The 15667-nt window shown below is 39.4% G+C and overlaps 1 protein-coding gene across 1 annotated transcript; it reads left to right on the plus strand.

Moving 5' to 3' along the window:
* The first annotated feature begins 234 nt into the window (after window positions 1–234).
* On the plus strand, window positions 235–8760 carry CCDC71L (coiled-coil domain containing 71 like). The gene has a single exon (XM_082473643.1). The coding sequence runs from the start codon at window positions 4594–4596 to the stop codon at window positions 5299–5301; it is 708 nt and encodes a 235-aa protein (XP_082329769.1). The 5' UTR covers window positions 235–4593; the 3' UTR covers window positions 5302–8760.
* Window positions 8761–15667: the final 6907 nt, after the last annotated feature.

Genomic DNA, 15667 nt, shown 5'->3' on the forward strand with positions numbered 1-15667 from the left:
CAGTAGTTTAAGTCATAGTGACATTTACTGATTCCTTAACTAGATACCCGGAGGTGGGCAGTCTCAGGGTTGGTTTGATGGTTCAACAATGTCGTTGAAGAGCTAGACTCTTTCTGTCTCGTCCCCACCGCCCCATCCTCAACTTGAAGTTCATCCTTGGGATTTTGCCGAGAGAACTGCTTCTTCACTGCCCAGCAGGGTTGAGATTTGTGGTTCCCTATTTGGACTTCTCTGACATCACCCCAAAAGGAGTGGTGGGGTGCCTAGTTATAGCCTGGTGAGGGTAAAAGACATAGTGTTTTTTGGGGGGTGGTGGTGTTTTGCTGCAGTAGATCGATAATTTTCTAAAAGTTTCTGTCTTGCTAGGCTACTCCTTTCTTGGTCCTAAAGCTAGAGAGAACAAGGTTTTGTTGGCGCTTTTATGTCTTTTATGTCTGGTGGCATTTCTTGGTTGCTGGCTTCTCCAGCACTCAGTCTGAGATGTGTGCAGAAAAGAGAAAAAAAGAGAACGCAGGGAACTCACTGCTGTGTTGTTCTTTGGGTTCTGAGATCCTTAGCCTGTCTGCTTTCTCTTCTCCCTTCTTCAGTCTTCTTATGTTCATTTTATATATAATGACCAGGGTTTTAAATTGAAAGTAGCAAGACGAATAGGAAAGGTACAGGTATTTCATCTTCCTGGAAGTGGAAGTTCTGGCCTCTCAGTTTAGGTGTGTATTTTGTGTATTTTACATTAAGCAGTTTTAGAGCATATCAGAGCTTCGAGATAACTTTTATAGAAAGATCTAAATTACTTTATAATGATTCTAATGAAAAGGCTGAAATTGATGAATCATGTCCTATGTAATTTCACTTGAACTTAAAAATTAATGCTATCTCCTTGGATTAAATACAAGAATGTTAGAAACAACTCTGGATTAACAGTTGGAGACCTAGGTCCTGGTTCAGAGTATTCTACCATTCAGCTGTGTGAACTTGGGCGTATCTCTTGGCATCTCAATATTCTCATCTGAATTAAGAATGTTGGACTCATTACATGATCTCTAAATTTCCTTCTCGCTCTAACATTTTCATTTTCCCCTCATCAATCTATTACTTAAAAAAAAATCTATAGACTCCCACTGTAATATAGGATTTGAAATACATAGGTTAAACCAAGTAAAATCCTCAATTAGATAAGACAAATAAAGGTAACTGTTATTTATTGGATGCCTGCCGTGATCTGGGCACTCTAGTAAAAGTTTTACTAATGTTCACTCATTCAATCCTCAAAACAATCTATTGTAGTAGAGATTATGCCCATTTTATAGATGAGGAGATAGGCTCAGAAAGATAAAAAATGTGTCTAAGGATATTGTGTTATAAAGATCTGTTTGATTCCAAGTCTGTTTGATTCCAGAGTGGATGCTCCCAGCCACTTACAGATACTTTTTTATTTTTTGGCCACTTTGCAAGAAGCAAATTATTTCACAGAAGTGGAATCTTAAAGCACAAGTTCTGGATAGCTAAGAGATATATGTTATTTTCAATTTCTCCAGTCACTGCTTGGTTTAATTCTTAAACTACAGAAATTATAAATTCAGAAAATATACACATAGAGGTAGTTTTTTGTTCTGTTTATTCTTATTATCCAATACTTATATATATAGGAAGCATCGTTCTCCTTGAGAGGTAAAGGAATAAACTCAGCATTTTAAACAATGTTTCCTCAAGAACAAAATTTTAATTTGCCAACTTTCCATAAACCTTATAGTGTCTTAGGAGTGTCCCAGGAACTAGAAGAAATATATTATCTTTATGTGTAAATTTTACTCACTTATGGAGAATGGATAAGAAACATTTGTAGGACTATTTAAGCTAATCAAAAGACAGAGATCAAGAAGAAATGTAAAAATAAGAAACAGTGAAAACGGAAGAATAGAGAAATCGAACAATGCCAAATTTAAAATTATACAATAAGTTGTTTGACATGATATTAATTCCTAAAAATATTTCATAAAGATATTGTTTGGTTTTAAGTAAATTAAATGAGTATGTATTATAAAATGAACTTTTGAACTCTCTACAATTTGTTGAGACCTTATGTTTTCCTAGAATAAGAATGGTCTTATAAAAATATTTATCCTTTTAACTGAAATCAATTCGCTAAGTTTGTGTAGATGCCTGGTATGTATTTATGTGGCAAAAGACCCTAAACATTTCCATAGTTAAGAACCCTAAGTACTTATCATATGATTAACATGGAAGGGAGGAAATAACAATATGAGAAGCCAGGAGTACATAAATCCTTATTTTACCCTTTTCTTTCACTATGAAGTCCCCTTACTACTCTGCTGGCTTACTCTGTGAGATTTTCTATGTCTATCTTGCAGGGGTATTCCAATGGAAGTTATACAAATTTCACATTCGTCTGTGTTCCCAGAATTACCCAGAGAACTAATTGTGATATAAAGAGTTGTTGTAATGACATTTCCTTATAAGGACTTAGGAGGCTGGTAACTGGCTCCATAATCTTGTCCTGAGATCAGGGTGTGCTTTTCTAGGAAAATGATTTTCTCTTCAGAAAGTTACCATGATTTTGGTAGGTTGAGAACTGGTCTCCTGGTAGGATGTTTGGTTTTTACCATAAACCCAGTGTGTGGAGAGGGTGCTCTGGTGTAGAGAAGCAACTTTCAAAATATTTTTGTTTTATTTTATTTATTGTTCATTTTATTTACTTTATTCCTTTGTTTTGAAACTAAACGAAAAAAATCGGGTTCTAAGAAAATATCTGTAAGTCCAATATAGGGCAGATAAAAACTGCTCAATTCTGGGAGGAGTGGAAGTGGAAATACGGGGACAGCTCTATCCCTTAGTCACTCCACTCTTGCATAAAGCATTTTCTACTGAACCTCTTTGAGTCTGAGCAGCACAATTTGAAAAACCCCCAATGAAATATAAAGATCACTAGAGTAGAAATCCAAAGCCCTAAACTCTAGTCCTAGTCCTGCCATCAAGAAGCTGTATTACTGAACCTCTGTGGGTCCAAATTTCCTCATCTGTGAAATAAGGAGATTGAACTAGGTATCTTTCAGCTCCAATATTCGAGGGAACCATTAGCAGCTATGTGCAAATCACAAAACTCTGCTTTATTAGTTCTCTGCTGCAAATAAGGTGCGCACTGAAGGGTAAAATTTGCATGCCTACCTCAAAGTTCTAAGGATTAGGAGATTTTTTTAACCTTAAAACTTTAATGGAGTTAAGAGAAAACCGCAATGTAAAATATCAAATATAAAATTGTCCTGTCCTTAGCGATTTCAATGTATCTTTCTTTCTCACATCATTTTAAATTATCAGTGGTATTTCATCGATTCACTCAACAAACATAGAGTGCCCACTATCCGACAGGCGCTGAACTGAGTACTGAGGATAGAAAAGATGACTGAAGACTGTCCATTACTCTGTAAACCTTCATAATCCCCTCCTCTCAAATTCAAAAGGTGATGGGTTCTTAACAATGTGTTCTCTTCAGCAGAACCTTTTTGATTGTGAAGCTGCATCCTTTCTCAGTGATAGAGATGGTGCTGCAAAGGGACATATTAAAACTAAATGAAAAGTGAAGTGCACTCATTTAAAAAACAATTATATATTCAAAAATGCTATTTTCCTTAAGGAGAATGGCTTTGTTGTCATTGATCTTTGATCAACTTGAGCAGAGTATTTAGTTCTACAGGTATAAGAGGCTTTGCTTTCCCAATAAGCAGAGTTATCTCTTAAAAGGTGAAGATGGTTCCATTGTCTAGAAGGAGACAATGCCACTGATGCCGTCCATATTACCTGAAAGATTCTGGATTACTAGTGTTGTTTGACATGGATTGGGGTCAAAAGCGGGAAGAGTGGGATGAAGATGCAAAAGAGGCCTCTGAAGGTTTAGAAGGGAATGGTGAAAGGCCCATTCCCCCTGGACTTAGACCCAAATTCCCTTTCTGTGATACAAACCACAGCCTTTGGACACGTCTCTCTTTGTTATTCAGACTGGTAGACCTCCAAGCTCAGTCTTCAAATGCACACCCACTCACTCCGAGAGTGACTCTCCCCAAGATGGAGCTGATGTCCACCCCTTACTCTAGACAAGGCACCCTCCCCATATACCCACCCAACTGTTGACTCGCGTTCAAGGGCCACCACCATCACCCACCCCAGCACCATCTACCAGGAACTGGCCTCTCCCCCAGTAGTCCCCGCCCCTCTTCTGAGAGCACCCAATGGGTGGAGTCGGGGCTGCGGTGGGAGGGGCCTGAGGCGGGCACATTTAAAGAAAGGCAGAGGGCGAAAGGAGGCAAGAGAGGAGAAGAAAGAGAAACCAGGGGGGCGAGGCGCCGTCCAATGACAAAGCCCAGGGGTGGGCGCCGGCCGCCATTTTGTACCGGTCGGCAGGATCTTCACCCGCGTCCTCCGCCCTCGGAGGGGGAGGGGCGGCGGCGGCGGAGGCGAGAAGAGTAGCTAGAGACGCGCCGGGCGGGAGGCGCCAGCAGCTGCTGCTGCCGCGGAGCCGAAGGCGGGCGGGGACGGCGGCGGCGGGACCCGGCGAGCGCGGGCGGCCCCGAGCGGCCTCCGATGCGGCGCAGCGTGAAGAGGCGGCGGCGCCGGCCCCCGGCCGCCCCGGCCGCGGCCGCCCGGGGCGTCGGCTTTAGGGAGGGAGGAGGGGCCGCGCTGGAGGCGCGGGAGGAGAAGGTGGTGTACTCGCGGTCGCAACTCTCGCTGGCCGACAGCACCAAGGCGCTGGGCGACGCCTTCAAGCTGTTCATGCCCCGCAGCACGGAGTTCATGAGCTCGGATGCGGAGCTCTGGAGCTTCCTCTGCAGCCTCAAGCACCAGTTCTCCCCGCATATCCTGCGCAGCAAGGACGTCTACGGCTACTCTTCCTGCCGGGCCCTCGTCCCCGACCTTCCGGGACCCCCTGCCGCCCGCGGCCCGACGCGCAGGCCGACCTTGAGCGCGGCGGCCAGGAGGAGGCGCCGCGGAGCCCGGGCGCCCGCCGCCCGCCGGAGGAAGCCCCCGCCGCCGCCGCCGTTGCCGCCGGCCCCCGGGGAGAGCCGCCCCGCCAAGCCCGCGGCGCCCGGGCCCTGCTTCGGGGGCCGCACCCTGGAGGAGATCTGGAGGGCGGCCACCCCGACGCTGACCACCTTCCCCACCATCCGCGTCGGCGGCGACGTGTGGGGCGAGCGCAGCCTGGCGGCGGCGCGGCGTACAGCGCATCGAATCCTGCGAGTGAACCTGGAACCCGTGGTGAGGCTCCGCCGCTTCCCGGTGCCCCGGGCGTGAGACGCGGCCCGCGTCGCCCTCCCAGCCGGCGACGGAGCTTCCGCCCGGAGGGATGGACAAGTGTCAGTCGAGTGTTTACAGATCCGGCCTGGACCCTGTCCCCTCGTGCACTTTACGGGCGAAGAAGTCACCGGCTGGCGTTCCCGGCCCCGCGCCCCGGGCTCGCGGCGGCGCCGCCGTCTGGGACTCCGGGGCAGGTGCGCCCTCCGCCCCTTCCCGGCTCGGGGCTGCGGAGGAGGAGACCGCCGGACCCGTGGGGGAGGGCCCTTTGCTTCCGTACCCCGGACTGAGACGTCTCCAGGACTGGAGGGGCAGATCCGTTTTCTCCCTTTGGACTCTACCTCACTGGTCTGGAAGTCCTCCGAAGAAGTCGTTGTTTTTTCCAAAGGAATTTGGTTTCGTGCTTGTGTAATAACGCCAGACTCTACTTGCTTTTCACCCCGCTCCTCTACCCCTACCCCCGTTTTTCTTTTCGACTGCCACCCCTCTTTCTGGACGAAAGATCGAACCTGTTTTGTGCTGTTGCACCCGTTTGTGCTCAGGGTATTCTGAATCCCACTCGTTTCCTAATTTTAATCGGATTCCAAAGCTTTGACCAAGGATATTTTTCTAAGAGATTCAAGCTTATCATGACTGTTAATAGTGCAAGGATTTGTATGCTGTGAATTCCATGGGCTCAGTGATTGCAAACAAAGAGATGCAAACTACAACTGTTTAAACATTTTTGAGGTGTTTCTAAAGGTTTTATATTGAGATTTAATGTTTATATTTGCTGAGCTCCTAAAGAAAATGGTTGAAACTCATATAAAGTTCTGTTTAGGAAAAGTTGAGTTGTTAAAATTCTTTTTGATTAAATAAAAATTAAAGTGCATTGAAACCACATGGCTTGTGATAAAGAAAACGAGTTATAAAGAACTGGTGTTGGTTAAAGAGATGGATGGAATCCTATTGGAAATGATTTGGTCTCCTTGTACTGGTCTAACATACAAATCCAGGTATAGTTCAAGGATAACCTATTTTAAATTGGGAATCACATAGGAGAAATAAATGTGTGTAAACCTTGTGATTAAAATGATAAACAGAATACCCATTAGAATTCTCAGAACTATCAGTGATTTCGAGGGGATGGGGACATTTCTTGGTATCAAATAACTGGTTGAAGTTACTTTGGGCAAAATAGGTCTTTCTTTACTTTTTGTTGTTGGATAGCAAGAAATGTCCAAACTAATATCCATCACTTTTATAGACATCATGACAATTAGTTGTCTTTTTTGCTCCACGAGTTTCCTTTTTTATCTTAATTCCATTCATAATTTGTTTGCAGTTACCGGTCTTTGTTGACAGCTGAAGACCACAGGAATCGAACAGGCGAGTCACATAGGGTACTGACCCTTCTTTTACACTTTTATGATAGCATTTATATCATACGGCCCAATGTGGAATTCTTGATTATCCAAGTGCCTTTGGTCATTGGTGGCAGCAAGACTTAATGGTTTTTAGCCGGTGGTGCCACAGCCAGATTTTACTGCAATATCTAAAGGGTCAAGTGGTGTTTTTGTTCCACTCTTTTTCAAATTTAAGTATTCTGCTATGGAACGATTCATACTGGCTGGAACTCGACATATGAAATCCCCAATATTAAGGTTTATCTCTGCTTGGCAGCTTCGTAGGAGAATAATAAGAGTTGAAGTTTTGACTCTTGTGTTCTTAGAATTCAAATGGCATAGCTTTCTGGATTGAGTTTTTCAAGTTTAATAGTCCGTAAGTAGGAGTTTTGTGACTTTAATTTCAGTGTTCTTGTTTTGTAGAAAAAAGAAAATTATATATATATATCTACGACTTGATGCCAGTTTCCCATTATGCCTCATATTCTTTTATTCACTACTTAATGATAACGCGTTGTTACAAACACTGTCACATGAGTAAATAAAAGTGAATCATTACTTAGTTGATGGAGAGTTAAATTTTATTTGTGTGATAGGAAGCTTATATATATTCTTTTGGTTATTAGCTTATTGCCAGTTGTATTTCAGATACATAGGGTTTCCCCCCCCACCCCCAAATTGTTAAAATTTTTTAGCTGACTAGCCCCTGAGGAAAAAATATGTATTGGTACCACTCACTATTGTACATAGTTTTATAATAATTAAAAAATAAATTCAGTGGCCATATTAGAATGTAGGTTTAACATACAGCTTATCTAGATAGTTTCCCAGAGGATTTTGAAATTGGACTTAGCTGGGAAGATACCTCTGCTCAGCTCAAAACTGAAACAACCATTGACACCATGCATTTATTTTAACTGAGATTCTTAACATTTTTTCCTCATGCCTTGTTACTTTAGTGCACTTGAACTAGCGTAAATGCTTCTTTGGATTATCTGGGCTGTCTCATTGCAGTTTGGATCTGATTGCCCATCTTGAATTCAATATGTTATTTATCTGGTCTATTTAAAAATCATGCCATTTCTAGTTTGTGAAATAAGATGTCAAAAAATCTTTATTTCTGCCAACTGTTCTTTAGCAAAGCCTATGTTACAGCTTCTGAAACGTGAAGAAACAACTAATATAGTTGGTTAGTATATTAACAGGAAAGTGAAAGTACTTTATGGGTACATTGGGCAGAATGTGAAGAGGAACTTGGCAAGGTGGCCTTTTTGCTGAGGCATCCATTTCCTATCCTCTTAAGTCTGTAGCTTAGCTTGTATATAGTTTTTTTAAAGAAATCTCATGATTTTATTCATTCTCTTATAAGATTATCTTATATCTCATACGGCGCAAGTAGAGGGGGAAGCTAGGAGGAAGTTGATCACCTTGCTGTGCTTTTATTTCATTTTTAACTTTTGAGTGCCTAAACGTGGTGACTGGCATCTCCGCTAACCTTTGGGGATTCCTGATGTCATTTTTTATCCTCCTTCCTGTCAACCAGCAACTTATTTTTCCTTCCAGAAACCAGGAATGTCATGATCGTTGAGGGCAAGCTCTGTTGTTGATAGTGCAAAGTGTTGCTGTTGTGGTGTGTATTTATTTTGTTGAAGTTCGAGTACCCTGTTGGACTCGTGTAAGGAAGCTGGTGGCGGACACCTATTGATTTGCTACGTGCAAGTGATAGTACTATTTTTCTGAAAACTTCAATAAAGAAACATTAAAAATATTTGAATACAAATAAATCAGCAATTTTGAACTGAAAGCTTTTTGTTTTAAGGGTTGCCACAGCACTCTTTAAATTGGTGGTTTTTAGTGGACGTATATACATAATATTTACTTTATTATAATACTTTATTGGTGTGTTTGAAATATTTTCTGATAGCCTGTTATGTCTTAAGTGCAGTAGAAGGCAATTGTTTGTAATGGAACCGAATTGTTTCCTTGGACAGTTTGATGTGCATATGATTAAGATTTACAATCTGGTTGTACTTTGCTTTTTAACTTATTAACTGTAAATAAATTTTAGAGAATACACAGTGACTGGTTTTTCTAATGATGTTGAAAGTTTCTGAAATGGGATTTTATGTTTGCATGTGAGTTGGAAAACATCATAATTAACAGTGGGATCAATTTTGACTGTTTTGTGTGTGTGTGTGTGTGTGTGAACTTGAGATCTGTGGTTTGTGCTGTCTTGGGACTCTATGTGACATCACCTCTTGAATGATCTAGTGAATCACCAGAATAGTACTTCATGGCCAATCCCAAGTCATTACCAAGTTTGCCAGCAAAAAGGACTTTAAAAATGCGTCAAGGGCTTCCCTGGTGGCACAGCGGTTGAGAATCTGCCTGCCAATGCAGGGGACACGGGTTCGAGCCCTGGTCTGGGAAGATCCCACATGCCACGGAGCAACTGGGCCCGTGAGCCACAATTACTGAGCCTGCGCGTCTGGAGCCTGTGCTCCACCGCAAGAGAGGCCGCGATGGTGAGAGGCCCGCGCACCTTGATGAAGAATGGTCCCCACTTGCCGCAACTAGAGAAAGCCCTCGCACAGAAACGAAGACTCAACACAGTCATAAATAAATAAATAAATAAATAAAAATGCGTCAAAATTCAGTTTTGAGCCCTAGCCCCATGTCCTCCTGTGGTGGTGATAAAAAGTCTAAAGCTCACATTCTTTTACGCTAGGAAAGAAAGTCCAAGTGCTTCATGTGAGTAGCAGCAGTAAAGTCTGTTCCACAGAATGAGTAAACCCAGAATTTTCATTGCAGTCTAGAAGGTAGGAGTGGAGTATTAGCAAGGGCAGGATTCTAGTACCACTCTGTGGCCTGAAGTTCCTATCAATAAGTAGAGGCAGCATGGTGTAATAACTGAATCCCAGTGCCTGGAATGGAATTAAGGTTTCACCACTCATAAGCATTAGAACTTGAGGTAAGTTATGTAAACTGTTTGTGCTTTAGCTTCCTCAAGTATCAAATGTAGTTAGTAAAAGAAATGATGGGGCTGTTGAAAGGGCTAAAGGGGATGTAAATGGTAGACACATAGGAAATATTTAAAAAATCCTATTAATTGGAGGCATGTGTACTGAGAATAGAAATGCTGAGAGTGGGGTCCTCTGGGAATTTAGCATCCTGAGACTAGAGCGTGGTCTGGGAAAGCTAAAAGACAAATTAAGAGTTGGTAATTTGTGGGTGAATTAAATCAAAGACAGAGAAATCTCGAAATGTTTTTAGCCTGTTGACAAACCGGCAGGAGGTTGGATTAAGTTGATTTAAAAAACAGTTTTTACTGTTGGAGTTTTAGGCTTTCTTAAAATTTGGGGGTCTTCTTTTATCATCGTGGTGTCTCTGAAAGATATTTAAAATGTACTGTTACATGGTTTAAACTATCTGAGAATTTATAAAAGTAATAGATTACTATTGTTGATCCCATAACTTGCCAGATTTCCACACTAAGTTTTCCCTCGGTGTAAGTTCAGGAAGGGTTGCTTGAGAACCATATTAATTTGCATGTACAGACTAAATTAGAATCAATTTCTGCGAAGTTTGTACTTCCGGTGTTCAAGGAAACAAATGAATATGATAGTTATGTTTGAACAGTAGAAAATTATTACTAAAAGTAAAACAATCCTCATCTTTGAAGCAGTGACACAATTATTTTCAGATTTTGTTTCTAAAGCCTGTAGTTTAGTTCTAATTCCTCTTAGCACAAAGAATAACAGAGCATATTCTAACTTGGTGAACAAGCTGAGGTTTCAGTATCTAAAGCTGACACAAAAGAATTTCATTAGATGGAAGTTATCCCGTAATAAGAAGCTCAAAATGGAGCCTGATTGCCGATTTGATTTCACAAGAGCGATGACTTCTCACTGTCAATGCTCACTTGTCTTGGTAAATGTCACCCTAAACCATGATCTGTAACATGATAAGCATATCCAGAAACCAACAGGAAGGTAACAGTCATAACAACAGCAAACACTATGGCTAGACCAGCAAGTTTGAATAAATATTCTGTTGGACTCAAAATTGGACTTCTTCTGCTTCTGAAAGTATTCATAGAAATGTTACACTGAGATTCTTCCAAGTACTGAAATTAACTGTAAAATGTATGTGTATATATATTAAAATATATATATATATATATATATATACATATATATATATATATCTTCTCGGAATTTTTTCAAGTACATATTCTGTGTTTAAATATTTAGTGGGGAGAGTATAGAAAAAACGTGTGGCTTAGGGTTCAAAACTCTCAGGTTAAAAATAAATTATTGACGCATAATACACATACTAAAAAGTACATATATTAAAAGTATTATAAGCACAACTTGATACATAAATTCAATATACTCGTGGAACTAGCACACAGATTGAAAAAACAGAATCTGGCCAGTAGCCACAGAGGACTCCCATATGCCCCTTTCAATCACTCCCCATCTCTCCTCCAAGATAATCTTTATTTTGACTTCTTACAGCATAGATAATTTTGCCTCTTTTTGGACTTTATATAAATGGAATTGTGTCACATGCCTAGCTTATTTCACTCAAAATTATTTTTGAGATTCCTTCATATTATTACATGTTGTTATAAATCGTTTATTCTCGGTGGTGTATGGAATTCCATTGTGTGAATATTCTACAATGTTTCTGCACCTCTTGATGGGCATTTAGGTAGATTTCAGTTTAGGGCAATTATGCATAAAGCTTCAGTGCACATAGAGAACAAACATGTCCTGTGGTGAAATTTTTTTTTTTTTGAATATTTATCTAGGAGTGAATTTGCTGGGTCACACGCTATGCAAATTATCAGCTTTGTTGGACGCCGCCAGTTTTCTAAAGTGGTTATACCAATTTACATGAACTTTCATAGTAGTGTTCTGGATATTTCATATCCTTGCCAACACTTGGTAGCTTTGGTCTTTTTCATTTTAGCCATCCTGGTGGGTAAACAGATTTTTAAAAAAATTAAAAACATTTTAATCCAAGTAATGTATACATAGTTAAAAAAACACCTTAAAAAGCACATGAGGGCTAACAATAATAAGCCCTGCCTCACCCACAAACACCCCTTCCCTACATTTTTTTAAAAAGTCAGGGTTTTTTTTTAAAATAGGCTATTTTTTCAGGGCAGTTTTAGGTTTACAGGGAAATTCAATAGAAAGTACAGAATCCCCCCCCCCCAGTTTCTACAGTTATTAATATCTTGCATTATAATATGAGTACATTTATTATATTTGATGGATGAACCAATTTTTAATTAAAATTTTTTTAATTAAATATTTTTCTACCAGTTCTATTGAGATGTAATTGACATATAGCACTGTATAAGCTTAAGGTGTACAGCAAAGTGATGTGACTTACATACATCATGAAATGATGACCACAGTAAGTTTAGTGAGCATCTATCATCTCATAGAGATACAAGATTAAAAGAATAGAAAAAATTATTTTTTCCTTGTGATGAGAATGCTTAGGATTTATTCTCTTAATAACTTTCATATATAACGTATAGCAGTGTTAATTATATTTATCACAGTGTACATTACATCCCTAGTAATAACATAACTAGACGTTGGTACCTTTTGACTGCCTTTATCCAATTCTCCCTCCCTCCACCCCCACCTCTGGTAACCACAAATCTGATCTCTTTTTCTATGAGTTTGTTTGTTTTGGAAGTATAATTGACCTACGACACTATGTTAGTTCCTATTACACACAGTGATTCAATATTTCTATACATTTCAAAATGATCACCATGAAAAATCTAATTGCCATCTGTCACCATACAAAGATATTATATAATTATTGACTCTCTTCCCCACACTGTACATTTCATACCTGTGACTAATTCATTTTACAACTGGAAGTTTGTACCTCTTAATCTCCCTCACCTATTTCTCCCTTCCACCCACTCCCCTTCCCTCTGGCAACCACTTGTTTGTTCTTTGTATCTATAAGTCTCTTTCTGTATTATATTTGTTCATTTGTTTTATTTTTTAGATTTCAGAGATAAGTGAAATTGTATTTGTCTTTCTGTTTAACTTGTTTCACTTAGCATATATCCTCCAGGGTGTGTTGTCGCAAATGGAGAAATTTAATTCTTTTTCATAGCTGAGTAATATTCCATTGTATGTATATATACATATATATATGTGTATATATATATATGTATATATATATACCCCACTTACTTTATTCATCTATTGATGGACACAGGCTACTTCCATATCTTGGCTATTGTAAGTAACGCAACAATGAACATAGGGGTGCATATATCTTTTCTAATTAGTGTTTTTGTTTTCTTTGGATAAATAGTCAAGAGTAGAATTGCTGGATCATGTGGTAGTTCTGTATTTAATTTTTTGAGGAATATCCATATTGTTTTCCATAGCAGCTGCACCAATTTACATTCCCACCAAGAGTACACCTTTTCTCCACATCATCGCCAACACTTATTTGTTGTCTTTTTGATTATAGCCATTCTGACAGGTGTGAGGTGATAGCTCATTGTGGTTTTGATTTGTATTTCCCTGATGATGAGTCATATTGAGCAGCTTTTCATGTGCCTGTTGCCCATCTCTGTGTTTTTGGAAAAATGTCTAGGTTCTCTGCCCATTTTTTAATTGGATTTTTTTTTTAATGTTGAGTTGCATGAGTTCTTTACATATTTTGTATATTAACCCCTTATTGGATGTATTGTTTGCAAATACCTCCTCCCATTCAGTAAGCGGCCTTTTCATTTTGTTGACAGTTTTTCACTGTGCAAAAGTTTTTAGTTTGATGTAGTCCCCTTTGTTTTTTAGCTTTTGTTGCCCTTGCCTGAGGAGACATATCCAAAAGAATATTACTAAGACTCATGTCAAAGAGCATACTACCTATGTTATCTTCTATAAATTTTATGGTTTCCAGTCTTACATTTAAGTCTTTAAACTATTTGAATTTATTTTTGTATATGGTGTGAGAAACCAGTCCAGTTTGATTCTTTTCATGTAGCTGTCCAGTTTTCCCAATGACATTTATTAAAGAAGCTGCCTTTCCCTCATTGTATTTTCTTGCCTCCTTTGTCATAGATTAATTGCCCATTTAAGTGTGGGTACATTTCTGGGCTCTCTATTTTGTTCCATAGATCTATGTGTCAGGTTTTTTTTGTTTGTTTTGTTTTGTTTATGCCAGTACCATACCGTTTGATTACTGTAGCATTGTAGTATGGTTTGCAATCAAGGAGCACAATACCTCCAGCTTTGTTCTTCTTTCTCAAGATTGTTTTGACTATTCAGAGTCTTTTGTGTTTCCATACACACTTTAGAATTATTTGTTCTAGTTCTGTGAAAAGTGCCATTGGTATTTTGATAGGGGTTTCTTTGAATCTGTAGATTGCTTTGGGTAGTATGGTCATTTTAACAATTTTAATCCTCCAATCCTTGAACACAGTAGAACTTTCCATCTGTGCCATCTTCAATTTCTTTAATCAATGTCTTATAGTTTTCTGAGTACAGGTGTTTTGCCTCCTTAATTAGATTTATTCCTAGGTATTTTATTCTTCTTGATGCGATTGTAAATGGGATTGTTTTCTTAATTTCTCTTTCTGATAGTTTGTTGTTAGTATATAGAAATGCAACAGATTTCTATATATTAATTTTGTATCCTGCAACTTTGCCAAATTCATTGATGAGCTCTAGTAGTTTACTAGTGTTGTCTTTAGGATTTTCTATGCATAGCATTATGTCATCTGCAAACAGTGATAGTTTTACCTCTTTCTTTCCAATTTGGGGTCCTTCTATTTCCTTTTTCTTGTCTCATTGCTGTGGCTAGGACTGGATGAGCCATTACTGACATTTTATTATTAACTAACACTAGGGTTCACTTTTTCTGTCGCACAGTTTCATATGTTTTGACAAATGCATAATGTCATGTATCCACCATTACAGTATCATACAGAATAGTTTCACTGCCCTAAAAAGTCACTGTGCTCCACCTAGGCATCACTTCCTCTCTCCCCCTGAACCCTGGGCAACCAGTTTGTTTTTGGTTTTTTTTACTGTTTCTATAGTTTTGCCTTTTTCAGAATGTCATATAATTGGAATAATAAAGTACATAGCTTTGTCAGATTGCCTTCTTTCAGTTTGAAATGTGTATTTAAGTTTCCTTCATGTCTTTTAGATAGCTTCCACCCTCCCTCCTACCCTCCCTCCCTTCTTTTTTTTTCACTGATGGAGTTTATTTTTAAAAACAGATTTAGGTTTACAGAAAAATTGACTGGAAAGTACAGAGAGTTTCCATGTACCTCCCCATCCCTGCCACCACACACACACACACACACACACACACACACACACACACACACACACACACACGGTTTCCCCTGTTATTAACATCTTGCATTAGTGTGGTGCATTTGTTACAGTTGATGAGCCAATATTGATACTACTAAAGTCCATAGTTTATCTTAGGGTTTATTTTTTGTTTTATATAGTTTTATGAGTTTTACAAATATATAATGCCATGCATTCACCATTGCCATAAAATAGTTTCACTGCCATGAAATCCCCTATATTCCATCTATTCCTCTCTCTCTTTCTCCCCTGAGTCCTTGGCAACCACAGGTCTTTTACTGACTCAATAGTTTGAGGTAACAGTTTGAACTGTTTCAAGTTTTTATTCTTTTGTTTGTTATCTTCATAATTCTAGATAATATACTGTAGTGCTATTTATTGATTTATCAATTTTAGGTACCATCTACTGACTTCCTATATTAAGATGAGATGTAGTTCCCTTATACCACCTTTCTTCTCTCTGCTCTCCTCCAAGTATACTTATATTGCTGAATTCCTATCTTTATTACTGTTTCAGTCAGGGTCCAGCCAGAAAATGATTCACTATAGGTATTTTAAATAGTTACATAGGTGATGGGACATCCCAGGAGCCAAAAAAATGAT

Source organism: Balaenoptera physalus, assembly GCF_965194825.1.
Source record: "Balaenoptera physalus genome assembly, chromosome: 8".
Lineage (NCBI taxonomy): Eukaryota > Metazoa > Chordata > Mammalia > Artiodactyla > Balaenopteridae > Balaenoptera > Balaenoptera physalus.